This window comes from Mytilus edulis, chromosome 2, assembly GCF_963676685.1.
Source record: "Mytilus edulis chromosome 2, xbMytEdul2.2, whole genome shotgun sequence".
In the NCBI taxonomy this organism is placed as follows: domain Eukaryota; kingdom Metazoa; phylum Mollusca; class Bivalvia; order Mytilida; family Mytilidae; genus Mytilus; species Mytilus edulis.
In genome coordinates this window covers 24,432,293-24,456,141 of record NC_092345.1, presented here as the reverse complement: position 1 = coordinate 24,456,141, position 23,849 = coordinate 24,432,293, and the positions used below count along the sequence as shown (strand labels likewise).

The 23,849-nt window shown below is 32.5% G+C and overlaps 1 protein-coding gene across 1 annotated transcript; it reads right to left on the bottom strand.

The window, feature by feature from the left end:
- Window positions 1-487: 487 nt before the first annotated feature.
- Window positions 488-17,387, bottom strand: LOC139510770 (uncharacterized). The gene is made up of 9 exons (XM_071297300.1): window positions 17,297-17,387; window positions 9,164-9,199; window positions 8,477-8,767; window positions 7,508-7,852; window positions 6,890-7,034; window positions 5,788-5,963; window positions 4,534-4,672; window positions 3,688-3,956; window positions 488-653 (listed from the first exon to the last, which is right to left on the bottom strand). Exons 1-9 carry the CDS (start codon window positions 17,385-17,387, stop codon window positions 544-546), a joined length of 1,602 nt encoding a protein of 533 aa, XP_071153401.1. The 3' UTR covers window positions 488-543.
- Between the last annotated feature and the right edge of the window lie 6,462 nt (window positions 17,388-23,849).

Below are 23,849 nucleotides of genomic sequence, written 5' to 3'. Positions count from 1 at the left end.
ACGATGAGTCAACCTGCTAACCAACATAGTCTCCAACTCTTAATATGAAAATAGTTATAAACTGCAATCGCCATTATTTTGGCAGTAATAGATAGGAAAAGACTTTGGCTATAATCTTAGAAATCTTAGCGGGCATTGGTCTTCCATTTAAATTCGATGGTACATGTGCTTAAATCTCAAAAATGTTAGCAGTAGATGAATAACAGAAGGTCATATGGAACACATTGATCGAATAATGGATTATTGCATGACTATTCATTTTTCAGACATGTACTATCAGGATATAAATGTTTATAATGAATTAAAACTTAAACGGCTGTGAGAGAAGAACTTATGGATAATTTTTTTATGTTTTTTTATGTTGTCATTCATCTCAACCAAATTATTGTGGATAACATATTTGTGTTTAGCGTTTATTCCGCTCTAATCTACCTCGCAGTAACACCAATAGTGGGTTATTCGTATCTTTTATAAAACAAAACAAATACAAGACTTCGTTATTTAATAGAGAATTGTCAGGCCCTATACGGACTGGAGAACATTTTAACAGTGTCCACAAAAGGCAGTACAATATTGTTGTGCAGCAGGGTTGGCACAAATGTTTGTTGCATTCAGTAAGGAGCAATCTACACCGGGTTTATCTTGACAAACGGCTGAAACAAAAAGAAAATGGTACATTACAGAACTGAATAAGTGACGCATAACTATTGGATATTACCATTTGCTTTGCTTCCAATGATGTACAACGTCTTTAATAAAATTCGGTTTCATGTTTTTGCTCTTGAGTAAGTGAACATAATATTTGTTTGTGTGTTTGACTATCTCGGATTCTTTTTAAAATATTGTTCTGTGACAATAAGTAAATGTATGATGATATCGTCTTCATAATCTCTTCATTAGGAATTTAAGGTAGCACAATACAAAGATTTGTTCACTCCCAATCGGACAACTTTAAACTGATGTAATTCATTTAATCCTGCTTTATATATTATAAATGAGGTACTAAAAGAAAGAAGAAAGATTCATCTTTCAAATTGTGATAATTTCATTATGACATAATTATTACATAATTAATTATTATGTAATAAGTTGCTATATTGTGATGTCCACACTTGAATGAATTTAGCGTCTTTGTTCTTCATACCATCCCAAAATATTTAATAGATTCTGGTACAACACAGCTTGACCTCCAAAACTGTGTCTCAGATTTTCAAAAACATCAATAGAACAAATTTGATACCCAATTGAATTTAGTGGTCTCTTATGAATTATTGTTGCAAATTGCATTGTATATTTATGAGAGAGTGAAATACAATAGGAAAAATCTGAGACACAGTTTTGGAGGTCAAACTGTGTTGTACCAGAATCTATTAAATATTTTGGGATGCTATGAATAACAAAGAAGCTAAATTCATTCAAGTATGGACATCACAATATGGCAACTAATTACATAACAAGTAATTATGTAATAATTATGTCATAATGAAATTATCACAAATTGGAAGATTTATCCTTCTTCTTTCTTTTGGTACCTCATTTATAAAATTTAAAGAAAGATAAGTGGAATTACATCAGTTTAAAGATGTCTGGTTAGGAATGAAAAATCTTTGTATTGTGCTACCTTAAGGAAGAAAAAAATCAATAAATAGAAAACATAATTTTAACATTACAATCTTATTGACGTTTCTGTTTATAAATCATGTTTCTTCATGACTGAATGATATCTGAAAATAAAACTATCCGGTAAAATGCACCTTAAAGATTTTGATCACTTTGTTTTGATTGATATGACTGTCATAATTGGTATACTTTTATCTTTCCTTTTGCATTATCATTTTCATTTCAAGGTCGTTTGAGTTTTATTTTATATAATACAATAATATCTTTATAATAAGCCTATGTTATTTGGCAATTGGATTTGTAACTTTTTTAAGTTAGAATTTAATTGCCATTTTTTTTTAAATTTGCAAGTACTAAAATCAGAAACATTTTAATATGCAATAAATCAAGTGTTTGAAGTAAAATAATTTTTTATTGATTCAACTCTATTACATGTGTATCTCTCAACTCAAACGATATTCACTCAAACTTTATGATACATCATCGGTGTCTTAGCCAAACATTGATGAGCCTAAAATTAAGAGTCGACCTCGAAAATCATACTAGACGGTCTTCAGTTGAAGATGTTCTAGGATCTGGTCTTTTTATATCGGTATGTTTATTTTTTTTTTTTTTTTTTTGCCTTTATTTTTCTGTGCATTTATGATTCTTTTGATTGGGTGATTTTTGGCGTGATCTGGTGTTTATTAATGCAGCATAAATGTCTTACCTTGAGCGTTCCAAATGATGGTGCGACGTTGTTCCGGTGCATGCGATTTTGTAGTGTATTGTTTTTATCTGGACATTCTTGTATTTATATTTAACTTAACTCGTATTTTATCAAGCGAGTGTTTATGCCTGTATGTCTTTCACGACTATCTTACACCAACTACAAACACTTTATTGGCGATTATATCAGGTTTATTTGTATCTTTAAAAACATTTTAAGTCATTTGTGTGTATGTATGTGATACTTGTATATGTTGACAAAGTTTTGATTGGTGGGTTCTTTTTATTGTAACGGTTACGAATATAGTATTTCTGTTTGGTTGTTCATCTAAATATAAAGGAACTATAAACAGCTGTCATACAAGTTGAAGGTTCAGCTAGCTACAAAACCAATGTTAAACACATTACATTGTACATCCGTCGGAAAATGCCTGTACATAATAAGGTATATGACAGTTGTATTCCATTAGAATCGTTTGGTTGATATAGTCAGCGTTTAATTGTATCAGATTTTATGGACTTTCTCCTTTCTGAATTTGACTTGGATCTCTGTAGTTTTGTTGATACCTTTTCGTATTTTAATCAGACTTGTAAAAAGACTACACAAACTTCCATATGCCTCTATAAAGCTTTTGCGTTATTTCTATCACCAAAATACTTTGGTGGATTTCTGATCTTTTATCATTCACCTGATTTGTGTGCATCAAATTAACATTTAGTACATTGTTAACCATTAATTCAGTATTTTGTAATGAAAGACAAAAGTAATATTATGCTTTGGGAAGATTCCGAGGACAAGAAGAAGATGTATAAAGCGAAAAGTAGAACAGAAAGTAAGCTGACGAAGGAAAAGTTAAAAAGACGCCTAGACCGCAAGAGCGTGCCATACACACAACAGGCCCCAGCAAAAACAGCAAATTCGATTCCTGTGAACGTTAGTTGTGGATCCAGGTCTGATGTACGACCCGGTAGATGTTTTTATTGTAATGAGTACGGGCACTGGATTAGGAATTGTCCAAAGTCTGCTGCTGTAATAGGATCGCAAGGTGCAACATATGTGTGAAAACTGTTTTTCAATAATTTGGCCAAAATAAGTTAACATATAATGCATCAAATTGAGGTACCAGTAAATGTTCGTAGGGCGTGACATGTTTTGCCGATTAAAACACATATTCTTCAAATCTGTTATTCAAATTACCTCAATTTTGAGTCGAATGTCCTAAATTCAAATAATGATTGAAATACCCTCACTTTTTTTTTGTCACTGTTTGGCGTGAGGTTTCCTAACACAAAAGCATACCAGAAATATTTTTACATTTTCTTCAATGACGGACCAACTCGAAAGTGGCGTATACGTACATGTACTTGAAACGACAGGAAGTGAAGTTGAAACTACAGGAAGTGACGTTGAAACGATAGGAACTGTTGTTTGTTGTATAAATAGTTTAATTTGGTCTGGTTTCGGATGTAGATTACATGGAGTGGTTGCATTGGATTCACAACAATAATGACATAGAAGTCTATTTCCTGTTTTTGAAGCATCAACACCGGTCATATTCCCTGTTAAACAGGCGTCAGTTTTTCTCGACTGTAACCATTTTCCTTTACACTGCTCTTTGGATGCACATCTAAAAATATCAAGTGTGTAACTTCCTCTTATGATATAGCGTTCAGTTCATTATATTAAGGAATTCATTGTTAGATATCAAGTCATTTGTGTCTATTTGTTTCTCTCTTTCTGACTTATATTCCACTTCTTCTTACAAATGTATACATGTATACATACATTTTCTTATATCAACGAATATTAACGCTGGCTAGCTTTACACTAGTCGAATATCATTTTCAAAATTGCTTTGTTGATGTGTTTTGTGTTTTCTGAAGTGGTTGTTGATTTACCGATGATATATTTTGATGTATTTTCCAATAAATAAATGAATGCATTATGATTTCAATTCTAAATGTTTCCTTTCAATGATTTTACACATGCTTCCAAAAATGGATACCGTGTCTATTTCTTTGTCGATAAATAAGACCCAGTAGTCTGAGCTTCGCTTACTAACACGAACCCCACCATAAACTGGTGCTCTGGAAGGATTAGAAGAATTACAAGTGAAACTTCTATAAATTACGTTGGCTATTTATATCAAGTGATCATGTGTTCGTCTTGAAAAGAATGGAAAGTACCAAAAGTCAATACTGAACCTTCTTGTATCCCTCGTGATGAGGTTGTTGGTATTCGGATCTGTGTCATAATAAACATCATTGAGACAGAATCTGTCTGAAGGAGGACAATCTTGTATCGTATTCGAATTTTGTGGACCGGTTACAGCACATTTATAAGCTGCAAAAAATCAAAAATAACCGATCGGTTACAGAATCGGTAAATAAACACATCAAAGATACCAGGCTTATAACTTTGTTTTTCAGACGATGATTTTGTCCTCAAAAGACTCGTCAGTGACACTCGAGTCTAAACAGTTTATCTTAAAGCTGGGCAACATTAAACATTGGAAATTTATCAATTATCTCAACGTATTAGGCAACATTAAGCAAATTTATATCATCAACATCGAAAACCAAACCCTCAATTGGGAAAAACATCTAAATAAATGTATTCATACACCAACTTACAGTCACAGATATTTGTGTGTATAAGTGTATGATATCAAGAAGTTCGAGCTTACCTAAAGTAACTGCAAACATTTTTTTATACAGTAAGATAGTATTTTGATTTTATTTGTGATTTTTGTAATCAATTCAACCGTAACGGTTGTTTTGTTTTGCTTTATTATTCTTTTAAGTGAAGTACTTTCCCCTTTATGATGGTCAAACGATTTTGGGTAAAAAAGGAAACGTTTGACATACAAAGAAACGCATGTTGATAGGCATTTCTCATGTCAGGTTACATATATGACATGGCTCTTTTACATCCCGTTATTGTGTTATTGTACTATGGTAAATTTGTGTATTCTTGTCTTTAGTTTTTGCTAATATGCTTGGTCTATATGCCATTTTGTGCTACTTTGTTACATATTTGAATGTTTATTTTAGTGATTAAGATTATAACACAATGTTGACTGCTGTGTTTTTGACATGTTTACCTATTATGTCTGTTTGTTTTGTTCACGCATCGTTGTCTATAAAATGGAATTTGATGCGACTGTCATACAAGTGATAGGTTTAGCAAGTTTGATGTATTTGAGCTTTTGATATTGCCGTTGGATTGGGAACTTTCCATTTTGAATTTTCTTCGGAATTCAGTATTTTTGTGATTTTACTTTTTATTAGCGGTTGTCTTTTCTCATATCTTAAATCATAGATTTTCTTACTACTTTTTCCTTTAACGAAGTGTAAGGTGTATTTATTGAGTTTTTTTTCTTGATTTCTCAACGATGTAAAACTCAGATCCTGTTGGTAGATCTTTATTTGAAAGATATTGTTTTGCTTGCTACATACCTCGGTTTTGAGTTTGACCAAAGTTTGTTAAGTTTTTTGGCTTTTCCGTCCTCGCATTGCAAGGTTTGCCACCTGGTCCCTGACAACAGTATGTACACACTCCATTCCGAATACAGTCGGCTCCGTTACCAGTGCCAATCCAGTAATCCCAATAACACTCTACTCTACTTGCACATCTTTAAAAAAAAAGAAGAGTTTTAACAAACTTTAAATTGTTAAGTTATAAGTAGGTTGTTAGTTTTCTCAATTGATTTGTCTAATATTTTTCTTGTCGGGGTCTTTTAATAGCATACTATATGGTATGGGGTTTCACATTGTTGAAGGTCATGTGGTTGTCTAGAATTGCTTTAATTCATTTCATTTAAAATTTGGTAGATAGCTTTCTTATTTACAATTTATCATAATCTCCTCTTTTTTATATTTTTAAAGTGAAAAGACGTATGTTAAACACATAAGCATATATAATAGTACTATAGTAGGTAAAAAAATAAGTACAATTAAAGAGAATAATTAAAAAATTAAACAGTATACTAATGATCGAAGTTACAGAAAGGAAGCTTAAAGTCCTAAAGCTGGTAACATGAAACAATAAGATTCTACACTTTTATATTGATGGCCATACTTCATTAGTAATATACACAACCTCGTCATAATTTAAACAATACAAGAAAACATGGATTGTGAAATCACAGAACAAACTGTATACACTTCAATGCAAAATAAAACGTAAAGAAAATCCTTGTTGTCTTGCTTCAAACTATTAACTTCCAAATTGATGCTTTATATCGACAAAAATATTAACCAGCGAATAAATATTTGAATAATAAGAGTATGATTATAAAACTAAGACGGGAAATATCAAAAGGGATAATCAAAGTTATTAGTCGATGTCAAACTAGTAACATCGACATGACAAAACCGACAAACAATCAAAAGACAAATATCATTATACAAAACACAACCAACTCGATCAAAAACAAAGGGTGATCTAATGTGCTTTGGAAGGGTAAGAAGATACGGGTCTACATGTGACACCGGTCGTGTTACTCCTATAAAATATGTTGACAAGTTGTCCAATCACAAGATCACAAACATAATTCACCTATGAAGAGTTTTTGTCCAATTACCATTTTGATATACGATTTCATTGAGACAATAAGGTCTATCCCCACTACACACAGTGTAATCCATTGAAGAACAAGAAGTACTCTGATCTTCTGTACACACCAAACATATCGTACCATTTACTGTAAAATTATAGATTAAAGAATGTCAGACAGAGAGATAATATTAACGGGAATGATTGTGTCACGAGCGAACAGAGATGATTTATGTTATAATAAAATTGTACTTAATATTCGGATTTTACAACGTGAAATGATGATAACGGTTTATAATAAAAACTATACAAAAAAAAACATGTGTAGTTAATCTTTTAAGTACTCACTGTTAAGAATTCTTCCCGGAAATTAAAGCATCTTTTCAACAAACAATTTAGGCTTTAAAAATCATATACACCATTTTAAAACATTTTTCATAAATAGATGCAGAATTAACTTAAGTTGGTTTTATTTTTTGTTTTGTTTTACCCATTATAATGTCGCGACTGCTTTGTAGTTGTAAAGTTATTTGCAATATGTTACTCAACAACTATGAGAAATAACATTTGTTTGGATTGAAAACAGATCAATATTAACAGAAAATAAAATAAAAAGCTGACCTGCTGCTGAGGTTGTTCTGACTGTAGATGTTATATTTGTAACTGTAGTAATTGTAGTTGGCGTAGTTGATAAAGTGGTAGGAATCGGCGTAGTTGTTGCCAAGGTTGTAGGGGTCGTTGTTGGCGCTGTAGTTGTTGTTGGTACTGTAGTTGTTGTGGGCGTTGTAGTTGTTGTTGTAGTTGTTGTTGGCGCTGTAGTTGTTGTTGGCGCTGTAGTTGTTGTTGGTGCTGTAGTTGTTGTTGGCGCTGTAGTTGTTGTTGACGTAGTTGTTATAGTTGGTGTCGTTGTTGGCGTAGTAAGCATGGATGTGGTTAGGGCAGCAGTTGTGTGTTGTCCTGAACTTCCTATTGTCAAATGTATGCAAATGATTATAAAATTCGTAGAGTACTTGAAGTGTTAAATAAAACAACAGACTAATATATGTCGTAAGACCATTCTAAGACATGTTTGAACACCGAATAGCAAGCTATAAAGGGCTCCAAAATTACTACAGTAAAAAAATTGAAGCCTGTTATCTGATCTTACATAGACGCAGACATTAAATGTTTTATACTATAACTAACGTACTTTAAACTTGTTTTATAATAGACGAATTTTCTATAATGTTCTAATGTTATAGTCTCTCATAATTCTGTACAGCATGGCTCTTTATACCTACATATATTTACAATAAAATGTAATATTGTGTTATTTATCATTGAGGGATGAATCTTAAATAAAATATTGAATTGAAATAGAACAGACAAGTGTTAAAAAAATAGAAGAAAAAAAGTTCAGTCAGTTGTAAAACAAAAGTACATATATTTTATCAAAAAGCTCTAGGTGTTTTTATGATTTCTGGACACTTTCTTTATAGACTAGAAACCGTTGCAATATTTTTGAATGCAACCGATCCCACGTCAGAAAAACAAAAAATTGTTAAAATCTTATTTGATTCCAAAAGATAAATAAGTATATATAAGTTATACCTGTTTGCATGTATGATGGCATGTAATTAGGATTTATGTCATTCGCTTGGTTGCAGAACCGACTCTCAGGACAATGTGCATTACAACAGTCATAGCACACAGTGTTTACTGGCGGGGATGATAATTTGCAGTCCGGATTCCTCAAAGAGCTGAGTGCAGCATTGTTCATACACACAGTTTCAGTTGTTCCTCCTCTTTCATACGTTACGACACCATTTGTGTATGTTTTCTTAAGAAAGCAGATAGGATATCTAACATCGAGACCAAAATCAGAAGTTTTGCAAATTGATCCTGAATTAAAAATAAAAGTTACTAAATTTTACTTCAATCATGTAATTATGTTATTTATCACCGTATAGCGAATTTGCATTGTTATATTTTCCCTGAATTTTCCCACCTTGCATTCCATTTAACGTTTAATCATTTATTGTTTTTAGTCATTGCTTGTTTACACTAATAGTGATAATGAAGACAAAATTATCAACGGGCCAGTTAAGGAACAATACATTTCTCAGTTTCATTGTCGTCTTGAACCTTGAATGTTCGAAACTAAAAAAACATTACATAAGCATTTCTCAAAAGTGAACTGCCATTTTCGGTATTTTGGACCGAAGTTTTAATCATTTAACTAAATAATGACTTAACTTGTATTTTTTAAACGATTTATACTGTTATATGTGCACTTACTAGGTGATGGATAATTGCAAACTGCGTGTGTTTCTCCTAAAATATAAATTAATTATAATTAACAACATTTAAAACTAAAATCATCAATTATGAACATGCTATGAGGGTTTAATAGAAACAATTTTTGGGTAGTAAGTTTCATGTCTTCACTATTTGGCCTTTATGTAGAATTATGAATGAAAACGAATTTCGTGATCGCCAATGATTCATAATATCTTCTAAGATACTATGGATAAAAGTTGAAACTAAAATAACCAGCGACAATATGTATGCAAAATTTACTGTACCTATGATATTGCGTTATGCATATGAACCCAGTACAAAAAATAAAAAAAAAGTTGATAATATTGTGTCTTCAGTACTATTGTTTGTCTGTTTGTCTTTTTATTTTGAGCCATGGCGTTGTCAGTTTATTTTCAATCTATGAGTGACTATCCCTCTGGTATATTTAGTCCCTTTTCTAAGAAGACCAGCTGAGAACTTGACCATAGTCGCTCTAAGATAGACACCTGAGGGAGAAAAAAAGAAAGGACGCCCTAAAACGACTTGAAGAACAGCTAAAATGGAAGAACATGGAATCAGCTGGGGCGAAATAGAAAGAGAGCACAGAACAGAGATGAATGAAAAGATCTAGTCCTTGTCCTATGTGACTCGTGGCATAATAAGGACTATGTAGGTAGGAAGGTTACATGTATATACCAACGTGGATTTATATAACGTAATAGGAATAAAATAAGGTCTTTTAATATCTATAGACATGTTCAGAGTATTGTTGAATCTTTTTAACAAACAAAGAATAGTGAATAATAAATTAGAAAATGACATCCTCCTTTTTTAGATATATTCTCTCCCCAGTTACTTGTACTGGTAAATGGATAGTAAATCATTATATTTTTTGTACTTTGATTTATTGCCATTACATTGATGAAAGAAAAGAAAAATGTGTCCGTGAAGCTGACTGTCGCTCATACTTTACTTAAAATTCTTTGTCAAATATTGCAACTCAAAATTGAATGCATATCCTCATAATAAATGGTATTGTTGATCGTAAAACAAAAAAAATGGAAGATTTGTTAAAACGATTTCATGGCCATGCGATCTGAACTTTAAAGCAGGTTTAAACAAATGCGATTAATAACTAAATTATTCAGAAAAACGAAAAAAACAGTTACAATTTCAAAACTTACAGTAGGCATTTCGTAAAATATATCAGTAACGACAGTCTATATAATTTTAACCACGGTGTATTATATAATATTCATATAATATAATTTAAAAATTTGGAGCATAGATTAACATGTAATAGCTACTAGTATTTAATCTATCATGGTTAGAGGAATGTATGACGGCAATTTGGCAGTCAAATTAGAAGTCTTTTTAAGACAATTGTTATAGAATACTTTAGTATACCTAGGGGGAAATAATCATGTCTTAAAGTACCGAAAATATTTTTACTTCTTATCAATTAATACAATATCCATATGAACGTGATAAAAGTTCAATCAATTTACCAGTCTGTTGTACATGAAAATATCCCGATGACCTACAACCAATTAATTAAAACTTGTAATTGATCCTGTCAAAGTTATGTATTTTCGATCTTATATATCTGTACTCACCAAAGAGTTGTATCAACACGCCTACAATTAAAAAAAAATAAGAAAGATCATATGAACTACTTTTTTAAATCACTATCTGATGGAAATTCCATGGTCAATAACTTGTGTAAAGTGAAATGACATTTGTTACCAGCTACCACACAAAAAACAAATTTCGGGGAAGACCTCATGAACGTCACCGCTATTGAAAAATGGTATTGATATAAGAAAAAAACTGGAAATTTATTTTTTTAAATCATGTTTAAACATGTTTTTTAAACTCATAAATCTAAAACAAACTGACAACGCCATGGCTAAAAATGAAAAAGACAAACAGAAAAACAATAGTACACATGACACAACATAGAAAACTAAAGAATAAACAACAAGAACCCCACCAAAAACTAGGGGTAATCTCAGGTGCTCCGGAAGGGTTTTAACTGATGATATGTATATTGTGTACTTTATTATGTCAATCAATATGTGACACTATAATAAAATAAATTTACCTTATGTTATCTTATCTTATAATTATCATGCCGTTTTCACAGGATTTGATTGGTTTAAAAGCATCTAGTTCATTGTGTTTGAAACAAATAACAATTCAACGAGTTGAAAGTCAAAACAATAAAAGACTTCTAATGAATATTACATAAGGAAGTTGAGAATTCAATTAAGAACGATAACAAAGCTTATAAACGGAATTAATTAAATTATGCCAGTATTGAACATTTACTCAAAGTATTAAAAAGGTTTCTACTGTTTTGTTGTATGCATATTTTCTTATATTAACAATGATAAGACAAAATCCATTTACAGGTAGTGCTGGAATATTTCTGAATAGAAATGAAAATTGATCCGATATTGTTCACATTCATCAAAAAAAGGTTTCTAGCATTACAGACGTGTTCTGAGTATGAGGATGACATTTCAACAAAAACTAGCTAGTCGAACTTGTCGTTCGACCTTAAAAATCAATAAGGTTTAGCTCTCCTTATATTGTATGTGTGAAATATTTGTGATGAATATGGTTTGAGAATCAACCCATACAGTGTTCACAAGTGTGAAAAATACCCCTTTTAACACTTTGCTGCAAGGGTTTAATAAAATTTAAAGATATGAAAAATCATTCAGGACATGAGTTAATAGCTATTAGAAACTGGTGCAGTCTTCCATGGATGACCTGCCCATTCAAATATTAACGCTCATATTATTATAGATAAATACGGATAAGGCTGAATTGATCGCATTACTTACTTTACTTAAGGCTTAATTCAATTCAACATTAAATATAGAAGTATACTTGACCAAGTGTTTGGTACACATTCGTGTTTACCCCGTATTTATATGTATGTTGTTGTTTGAAATTTGATAATAGTATCTATTAAAATAATCGTAAATAGCTAGGTGACAATTATAAAATTGCGCATAATATTGGGTTTGGAACGCCTCTGGACCATTATGTGTTTGCTTTTGAATAGTAATTAAAAAGTAAAATCACAAAAATACTGAACTTAGAGGAAAATCAATTCGGAAAGTCCATTATCACATGGCAAAATAAAATAACAAAACGCATTAAAAACGAATGGACAAGAACTGTCATATTAAGTAAGTAAATAGTTTATTAAGTGTCACATATTGATTGACATAAATATAAGCAACATTATATGAATATTTACACATAAAACAATCAATATCCAGCCATAAAATCGACTTATGAGACACTAAAAAGCTAAAAATTCTATAAAAATTTCAAATATATCCCGTAAAAAACATACAAGTCACACAAAAGATCACCATTAAAATAAAAAATCACTATATTCAATAAATGTAAAAATCAATTGTCGAAATATAACTTCCCTGATAAAATTAAAATAATAAAACTCTGAAGCTAGTAAAAATTTCATAAAGAGCTGTTAAACAATTTTCTCCGCCAGAAAAATTTATATAAAAATTTGCATAGGAAATATTGAATATCATAACAGTTCATAATTTCCATAAATTTATTATCTATATCAAGGTTGTGAAAATCTTGAATAAATTTTGAACATTCATGAAAAAGATTATATCGAATATCGTCATAAAGTGTGCATTCCATAAGAAAATGTTTTCAGTCTCTTCACTGCAACTTTCACAAAACAAACAAAGTCTATCTTCTACGGGTGTAGGCGGCCTAGAGTATCTGCCAGTTTCGTGCGCTAGCGGTAGAGCACCGGAGCGAAACAGAGCCATAACACGCCTTTCCTGTCTAGAAATGTTTAAAAACACATAAGGTTCTGTTTTCACACATTGTTTATAACATCTGTAAGTGCGGAATTTGTTTCCGTTTTTTCCATTACCACGGTCATCAAAAAGTTCATCATACCATTCTGTGTTGTCCAGCTCACATAGTATTTCACTTATCATATGCATAATAACTTATTTAGTCGATAATGTTAATTCATACGTCGGATCCTTTAGTCTGATCCGACCAACAATCTTATGCACTTCAAATGACCAACCCTTTCTTCTAGATGTATTCGTTGTTTGCTTATTGGTAAAGTCCATCCCATATCACCGCATGAAGCTACGTTCGATGTGCGCTTTCCCACTGATAAGAAAAAATTACATGCTCGATTTTGTACTGCTGTTATGGCACTGAACGATTTTGTGCCCCATTTAAAAGTTTTGTAGGAAATTCTTTGTTGGTCAGTACGGATCAATTGGCACAAAAGTCTACAATAATTTAATCGATGTTTGCTTATGGGTGAAGTCCATCCCATATCACCGCATGAAGCTACGTTCGATGTGCGCTTTCCCACCGATAAGAAAAAATTACATGCTCGGTTTTGTACTGCTGATATGGCACTGAACGATTTTGTGCCCCAGATACCACTACTATAAAGTAAAATTGATTCAACAACGGACGTATACAGTTTACTATACACTTTAAAAGTCATCGCTCCCATGGATTGAGAGTTTTTGTAATAAAAGCACCCAAAGCGCGGCTCGCTGCTTTGGCCAGTTCTTTTGCATTTTTTACGAAAGTTAAATGTTCGTCCATCCACACTCCAAGGTATTTGTATGAATCAATAGAGTCAATTATTTTTCCAGACCATCGGAACGAAAAATCTGAACGTAATAATGACTGTGGACGGAAATGGACAATTTTAGTTTTGCCAATATTTACGGATAACTTCCATTCAGGGTACCATTCGGTTACTACATTTAACATACGTTGTAGACTTTCTTTATCTGGAGCTGTTAGCGCTATATCGTCCGCGTAAAACAATAAACTGAGAGGGAAATCATCAATATGCACTCCACATTCTAGAGAGTTTATACGATCTGCCAAAGTATTGATGTAAACCGAAAACAAAGTGGGCGATATGATACAGCCCTGCTTCACACCAGCATCTACACTGAACCAAGGGGTCTGGTCACTATTGTAAAAAATATCTGACTATGCGTTTTGGGCTTTGCACATTGTTGAAGGCTGTACGGTGACCTCTAAATGCTAATTTCTTTGTCATTTTGGTCTCTTGTGGACAGTTGTCCTATTGGCAATCATACCACATCTTCTTTTTATATTAGATCCAACGCTGCGATTTTCCACCTCGTCGCACATACATATGGATAACATCTTTACAGCTTATTTCCTAATGCATATAGAGTAAAACTTCGGTTAGCTTGCTTGGTTTGTTTGTATATTGTAGAATCATAGGATAACAACCAATTAAATTCAAATATAAAATATACAAGTTAAACTATGCCTATATATATTGTTTAAAGAAGTCAATCTTATTTTCAAAGCTTGTGTAAACAACTATACATACAAAGCAAATAAAGGCAAAAGTATTATACCGCTGTTCAAACTCATAAATCCATGGACAAAAAACAAAATCGGGGTAACAAACTAAAAACTGAGGGAAACGCATTAAATATAAGAGGAGAACAACGACACAACACTACAATGTAACACACACAGAAACGGACCAAGCAACAGACAAAATCCCACGAGAATAACAAATATAACATCAAAACCAAATACATGAATTTGGGATAGACAAGTACCGTGACACGTCTTATCGCAATGTGAATTTACACTCAAAAATAAGAGAAATAAACGACGCAACGTTAAAATGTAACACAAACAGAAACGAACTATAATATAACAATGGCCATATTCCTGACTTGGTACAGGACATTTTTAAAGAAAAAAAATGGCGGGTTGAACCTGGTTTTGTGGCATGCCAAACCTTCCCTTGCCAAACCTTCCCAAGCAAGCCAACCAAAGTTTAACTTTGCAAGCATTAGGAAATCAGTTGTAATGATTTTATTCAGTTTGGCAAATGTCCGAGCCCCGTTAAAAAACGAAAACAAAATGAAACTACAGTTGCTGACTTCACTACCTTCAAAACAAAGGGAACAGTTTGGAAGTCTCATATACTAAAATGTGACAAAAATAAATAGTTTTTGTTAACACTGCCATGTATGTAAATATTTCTCGCCTTTTTTACGAACAAAAAATTCAAGGATCACACATTTGCCTTTAATTATCTATACGGAAATTGCTGTACTCGTGAATATTAGCGCTGGCTGTTATCGACGGCTTACTTTACAATAGTAAGTTTGTCTCATGGGTAATTGTGTTTTTCGCTGTTGTTTCATTGCTGTCTGGTGGACGAATACATGAAATCTCCGTGCCATCATCAAACATATTAATGGCTATATATCGGGTAATTCAAACCCTTGTTTCTTCGCATAGAAACAGCTCTTCGTTGACCTGAGCATGGAAGGAATACTTTGTATCACGAACTATAAATTAGGATACACAAAATGAAAAACTAAGCGAAATTGTGAATCCCGCATTGCACAAAAAAATGTGTTGTTTATCAGTAAATAACACGTGTTCTCGGTTGATTGTAAACACGTAGTGATCATCATGCATTGTTACTCATTTAGTGGATTGGGCAAAAACCTAGGTAAAAATAAATTGCGTCACATGTAAATAAACAATTACATGTGCGAGACCATAAGTATACTAATTTATGCATTTCCATATAAGGTAGTGGTCCCGATCTGTTACAGAGTGCTGATAATTGGTGGGTTTTTTAACATCATTAGAGTTGTCTAAGCCAATGTGTTCTGAATTATTATTCTGGCTAAATACAAACTTAAGCAATTTGTCTGAACTTTTATGCAACCCATGCGAGGAATATGTTTGATTACTGTAAACCAACTTATTTTCGCAAACGATTTATTCAAAACTTGTATAATAACATAAATAGATATATGAAGATGTGGTATGAGTGTCAATGAGACAACTCTCCCTCCAAATAACAATTTATAAAAGTTAACCATTATAGGTCAATGTACGGCCTTCATCACGGAGCCTTGGCTCACACCGAACAACAAGCTATAAGGGGGCCCAAAATTACTAGTGTAAAAGCATTCAAACGGTAAAAGCAACGGTCTAATCTTTAAAAAAAAACAAGAAACGAGAACACGTATACATTACATAAACAAACGACAACTACTGTACCTCAGATTCCTGACTTAGGACTACTGTTGCCTTTACTTAGGACAGGTGCAACATTTGCATCTAAAGTACATTTAAAAATCGCGAAATTAAGTCGACGTGAATTGGGATAGAAAGGCCTTAACGCGAAATATTCTATCCGCGTTGGTTTACTGTATCGGGTGCAAGAAGTGTAAGATTGATGTTGAACTTTTCTTCATCTTTTTAAATATGATTGTAAAATTTGATTATAAATTAGAACCTAAAAAAGGCTAAATCATAATTAGCTTAAGTTATATGTAGAAATTAAACACATGGCGTTGGAATGTTGATATAACCTGCTTGAAACGGTCTCGGAGGCTTGAAAAACACGAAAAAATATCCATGTACTTCTCCCATACTATCACAGATTTGTTGTGTAATCAAAATTGTCTTCACTAAAGATTTATAATTTTGTCCTGATGATAAAAGAAAGGAAAAAAATGTTAATAGTATTGTTGTTTAAATAACGAGACTTGCTTATGATAATTTAGAAAATAATAACTACCACTTTTGAAGGAATTCTATCCAGAACGACATTAGGTGGTATATTCAACGTTGCTTATTACGGTGTTCGTAGTTTGATGTTTGCCTTAATTTAATAAAAAGAAACGGCAATTTCAAAATCAATAGTGCTGAGCATAAAACAAAATTGGAGATTTGTTAATACGATTTCAAGGCCTAGGTTTAAACAATTGCGATCAATGATTACATTGTTTTGAAAAAATGAAAAAAAGTTAAAATGTTCAAATTTACAGTAGCCTTTACGTAAATTATATCAATAATATCATCTTTTATAGCATTTAACATGCAATAGCATGATATCATTACGTAAGTATTTCTGTATTGGCCCTGTTATTGGTCCGAGGCTTGCTGTATTGGCCTGAGACCAATAACAATGCCAATACAGAAATACACGTAATAGTATCTTTATTAATTAACTACAGTGTTACAATGTTTTTTTAATTTCATTTCAAAAGAGATAAATATTTTTACCTTGAAGTGGAACTTTCCAAATCTCAGTTTGTTTCTTTTTATTAGATGCAATACATAATGATTTGGTGCTGTTTCCAGGTGTCTTCAGCATTTTCTCATCTGATGAATTTTTCTACCCTTTTCAGTCACTATAAAGTGTTACAACTTAAATTTAGACGCAACACATAAATAGTAATTGGAAAGGTACTGCCATTGCATGTGTTATGCAGAAACTAATATTAAAATCGATGTGTACAATCGTGAAATTATGAGGTCGTCAAGAAATGAACTTTGTGATAATCTACTCGTTCCCCAAACCTGAAATAGTTCTATCGTCTGCTTTCAAAATACCTTTTAAATGAATGTGACCGTCTTTCGCCTGAAATGTATGCCATACTGTGACATTTTCCACAGGTATTTGGGCATGGATCCCCCTTTTTTGGACCTCACTAAAAAATATTGTTTAGTGTTTGTTTTTATTTATTTACAATATTCTACAATGTATAAACATATATCAAGTCTCAATAATCCATTGCTAGTCGATTACAATAACTTTTTTACTATCCATACGAGCCCCAAGTGAAAAAAAGAAAAGGTAATTACCTTCGATGACTGACCTACTTTCACTTTGGAGGATCAGGTCAGGAAATCGATAAAAATTTAATATACAATCTCACTTACTTTTCATAAAAAGTACATCCTTAGATTCCTGAGATATTTTTCTCGACGTTTAAATAGGTCACATGGTGATCTGCGGCGATTTTGTGTCTTGTTTTACTGATTTTGTTCTACAATTGTCGTCCGTTTGAACCTCGATTCACGGAAGTGAAAATACAGCGCCATCTGCGTGGTCTTTCGCTATGTTCTATAACTCCGTTTGACTAAACTGCTTTCCTTTTTTTGTTTACCAGTTTTACAGATGGGTTCCGAATGCAATTTAGCTATAAGAAAAGGTAAGAGATATTCGAATAAAGTTTTTTTCTGAAAAGTACGGGAAATTTCTAAACTTCTAGACGAAGATCAAATTGAAGCATTTAATTTAATCAAGGATGGCCACAATCTACTTGTAAGTGGACAAGCCGGAGCTGGCAAAACATTCCTAATTAAAAAAGCTGTAAAATATTTAAGCAAGCATCAAAGAAAGGCAGACATTGTGTGTTCTACTGGCATTGCTGCTACACATTTTTCCGACTTGGGAGCACAAACCTTACATCGATGGGCAGGAATTGAAGATGATAGGCATATGAATCAAAACTTACTGCATCTCATTGAAACAAATGAAAGATTTATTTCTGTTAAGAAGAATTTTCTCAATGTTGATGTGCTTTTTATAGACGAAATTTCTATGATTAGTTCCAAAGTTCTTTCTCAAGTGGAATTTTTAATTAGAAATGTGAGGAAATCAAATCAATACTTTGGTGGTGCTCAAATTGTATTAATAGGGGATTTTTACCAGCTCCTCCCTGTACCAAATGAACTTTTAGGTGATCCTGGAAACCATTGTTTTAGAATTAGTTGGTTTAATGACTGTTTTCCTCATCAAATTATTTATATTTGATCCATCGTCAAAGTGACCATACTCTTATTAATTGCATTAATGAATTGGAAATTGGCAATCCGTCAGATGAGACTAGCATTTTTAAACTCATTGAATAGACCCACTGAAAATGAACATAATGCTGTGCAACTTTTTGCCAGGAATTTAGATGTTAACTTATTTAATTATAACAAATTGCAGTCAATCCCAGGAGATTTAAAAGTTTACCATGCACAAGATCAAGGGTCTGAACATTATTTAAACAAGATGTTAGCTCCAAAAAATCTAGGAATTAAAAATGATTGTAGTATTATGTTGGTAAAGAACCTTAGTAAATGGTTTACGTGGAAAAGTTACTAAATTATATGCCAAATCTGTTGATGTTGAATTTATGATAGATGATAAGTCTGTAACTACTAATGTAACAGCAACAGATTTTACTGTGTTTGACCCGGTTGATAAAATTGTTTTAGCAAAGCAAACTCAGCTACCATTAAAATTAGCATATGCCATGACTATACACAAGTCACAGGGAATGACTTTGAAAAATTTAGTAGTAAATTGTGAAAATTCCAGTCAACCTGGTCAAGTAGGGGTTGCTGTGGGAAGAGCCGAAAGTGTTGAAGGACTTCGAGTATAAAACTTTAAAAAAGTATTATGTAAGAAACATCCTGTCCATGTGACAAACTTTTATAGCAGTTTCACATTAGGTATCATTTACAAGGACTTGACATGCTGCCGAGGTAAATGGTGATTCACCTCCAGCTCCACCAGATACTAGCTTTTGTGTTAATGAGTATGCAGACTCAGATTTTTCAGACAGTGAAATAGAACATTTGGATTTTCTAGATTCCTTCATTGCAGATAACATATTAACTGAAGGACAAGCATGCTCTCCGTCAAAATTGGATTTAGACAAAATAATTACTGAGTTCAATGACACTCCCCTTGAAAATGACATTTTATTATTCCAAAAATTAAAACATGTATATCACCTCAGATAATTATAAAGAAATTACATTAAAACTACTTACAAAGTATGGATTGAGTGCAAATGGGCCCTACTATCAGTGTTTGACATCTATTCCATTTTATCTTGAAAATCAACTGTTTAAGACTTTGTCCACTCATATCCAGCTTCAACCTCCAGAACATTTACCAAAACTGACTGTTGATGATGGCTTATGTGGAGCTGCAAGAGGCAAAATTAGATATGTTAGTGGTTATGTTATAGCAAAACTGAAGCATAAAATGTCTGTAAAAATTAGAAATGCAATTTTTTCTGAAGGAATGGAATCTAAAATTAACTAAATTACAAATGCAGTTAAAAAATTTTAATTCCCTATCAACATCTTACAATGAACTTCAGCTTAACTCAAGTGATGTTGAGAGTTTAGATGAAACTAAAAGAAAACAAAATTTGAGAGAAGGTTTAACCAATATAACTGAAAAATGCCTTCACTTTTTTCACTAAATTAGAACTTTTGTGTAGAAACAGCCTTACACATGACAAATTTGTTCAGCATGGAAAATACCTGTTTAGTCATGTGAAAGAACAAATTATTAAAGATAAAGACCTGTTTGAACTTTGGAGTATAACACTAACAAAAGCTAGATCTTCCTCAGAAGGTGAAAATGACTGTGACATTATTGAAACTTTGTCTTCATTAGTACAACAATGTGTTGAGTATATTGAAATTTTTAATGCGGTTGTGGATTTATTCATAAAAGTTGCATTTAGTCAATTTCGTCGAGATTATCTTCAGTTTCTGAAGAAAGAGAAAGGAAAGTCCTTAAGGAAAAAGGTCATGGAGAAATCTAAAAAAATCTGTCAAAGCTTTTAATATGCAGTTCTTTACAGATGATAAATCAGATGGAAAAACAGTTTCCCACCTTCGTCTCAAATCTGAACTTATTGAAAATTCAAATTTTTTAACCGAAAAGACTTTTACTAAAAAGGATTTGCTTTTGTTATGCAAAATTTATAACGTCACAGTGTCTTCGTCTAAAAAGAAGAATGATATTAGTTCTGTGCTTAGCAATGTTATTTGGAATAGTGATAGCATACCTTGTGAGGTGAATGAAAGTGACATCAGTCAGCTGCATGTCAGTGAGTCAGTTGAAACTGTTGATTTAATACAGTCCGACCAATCTGTTCAACAATCTGGACCATCTCTAATACTGGATATGTTGATACCAGGACCATCCATTGTAGATGATCAAACACCAGGACCTAGCACTGAAACACCACACTCTCCTTCTAACACTTCAGCCACACATACATGTATTACTGATTCTTGTTCTGAGGCTTCAGTACTCCCACCTATATCAAAACAATCGAGAAAAAGAAAATTAGTTGGAAAAAGCAAGGGAAAAGGAAAGGGAAAAGGAAAGGAAAAGGGAAAAGGAAAGGGAAAAGGAAAGGAAAAGGGAAAAGGAAAGGGAAAAGTGAAAAAAAATCACATTTGAACATGACGAATCAGATGATAAATGTGCCATTTGTAATCTTAAAATTGAGAATGGAAATGGGGAATGTGTCAAAGAGACAACAACCCGCCCAAATAAAAAACAACAGCAGAGGGTCACCAACAGGTCTTCAATGTAGCGAGAAATTCCCGCACCCGGAGGCGTCCTTCAGCTGGCCCCTAAACAAATATATACTAGTCCAGTGATAATGAACGCCATACTAATTTCCAAATTGTACACAAGAAACTAAAATTAAAATAATACAAGACTAACAAAGGCCAGAGGCTCCTGACTTGGGACAGGCGCAAAAATGCGGCGGGGTTAAACATGTTTGTGAGATCTCAACCCTCCCCCTATACCTCTAACCAATGTAGTAAAGTAAACGCATAACAATACGCACATTAAAATTCAGTTCAAGAGAAATCCGAGTCTGATGTCAGAAGATGTAACCAAAGAAAATAAACAAAATGACAATAATACATAAATAACAACAGACTACTAGCAGTTAACTGACATGCCAGCTCCAGACTTCAACTAAACTGACTGAAAGATTATGATTTCATCATATGAACATCAGGCACAATCCTTCCCGTTAGGGGTTTAGTATCATACCATCATAACATATATGAGAAGAACATAACCCGTGTCATGCCAACAACTAATTTTAGAATAAATGTGTTTAGTTCCGATGCAAAGACCTTATCCTTGCATACAGGGAAGGAGAAGATTGGATTTGCTGTGATGTTTGACTTGTTTAATTGCTAGAAAATGATTGATTGTTGAATGCTTAACATCCAGTTGCAAATATGACATATATATATAGAAATTTATTGCTAAGGTTCATGTAGCTGGGGTGTCTTATTGCTTTCTTTCACTTCTGTAATAGTCATCTGGTCAATATATAAAAAAAGAAGATGTGGTATGATTGCCAATGAGACAACTGTCCACAAGAGACCAACATGACACAGACATTAACAACTATAGGTCACCGTACGGCCTTCAACAATGAGCAAAGCCAATACTGCAAAGTCAGCTATAAATTGCATATATATATAATTTCAAATTTCAATATTAAAACTTGGGGTCACAACAATTGGTTTTTTTTAACATAAATACATTGAAATTAATTAATTCTTGGTTAAAGAAGGGTTTAAATAAAGGAAACATAATATTTCCTTACTTGGGAAACATTTAATGATAGAATAGACTATAATTTTTATTGCTTTTCAAAATTACTTCTGAAATATGAAATAAAAATAGGGGGGCATGATCAATTGTCCTTATTTTCTTGAGAAAATAAAAATAATTCTTCTATGTACCTTAATTAAATCACTGACAATCATGACAATGATAATTAGACGGGTTTTTTTAACAATGGGTCTCCCTCTTTAGTATGCAAGGTATGAAGAGGGTTCCCACTGTTGAATTTCAACAATATTGTTCAATTATGATCACAGGTATCTATCATATAGTATTTTTGTCATTATGTATATATTATAACAGGTGCAGTGGAATTAAAAATGGGGAAAAAAACACCAAAAAATGCATATATGTGTGGTCGTTAGACCATTGTTTAAGACCTATGTTCAATATATGTTGTTTTTGGATTATTTGTGTTGTCTGGTTGCTGTCTCCTTAAAATTTAACACCACATCTGGTTATATTTATAAGAATATAATTTGTTTTTTGTCTCTTTGAATGTTACCCAATATCTGATTTAATTGTCTAGATTTCTTGATTTTAATATACCTTTTTCTTTAACTGTAGAGACATGTTACATGATTCTTCTACACCTCCTGCATTAGATTTTTTTTAAATAGCATGTTGTCCCAAAATAACAGAGTTTACGGTATTACAGTACCCCAAATATGTGGGGTTGGTATTTGCCCCATTGTGTAACGTCCTCTATTGACAAAACATATTTTCCACCACATCACTATTTACTCTACTCGCAATTATAGACGCATGTGAATTCTTAAGTTTATACTTGCACAATTCATCAAATCCCATGATACAGGATACAACGTCCTGTCTAGTTTGATACGAAATTAGATGTTTTTGCTTGTTTGTTATTGTATGGTCATTTATAACACTCTTTTCCCAATGAATAAACCAATCTAATACCTCTTGATTTTTTGCTAACCGATGATCATCGGCAACAATTATTGGCCTTGGATCACGGAAATTGCTGATTATGATGCTGGTATGTTTGATAAGTTCGATAGTTGCATTCAGTGTATCATTTTTCTTTTGGCTTTCTTTGTATACTTGCATTAAATGTAACATATCTTTATTTAAGATGTCCTCCGCCAAATGATTTCTCATTTTACTTTCAGATGTCAGAAAAATGTGTTCCTGTGTGAGCTTCCTGTAGATTGGAAATGGATTTTGAAGATCCCACAGGTAGGCGTCCTTAAAATGGTTCCATTCAATGAACTTGTCATTAACTTTCAATTGTTTTTTGCAAAATGCTGCAGTTCCACTTTTAGAGACATTATTTCTGATTTTTTTTATAACATGGGAAAAGTCCATGATAAAAAACAGTTTCTGACAAGTTACATTGTATACATT

Bases quoted from the DNA above. Each gene is read 5' to 3' on its own strand.
- LOC139510770 (XM_071297300.1), bottom strand. From the start codon at position 17,387: ATGCTGAAGACACCTGGAAACAGCACCAAATCATTATGTATTGCATCT. The intron at 7,853-8,476 runs GTATAACTTATA...ATTTGACAATAG, and splicing joins GCCATCATACATGCAAACAG to GAAGTTCAGGACAACACACA. The intron at 4,673-5,787 runs GTATGTAGCAAG...GATTTTTTGCAG, and splicing joins TGGTCAAACTCAAAACCGAG to CTTATAAATGTGCTGTAACC.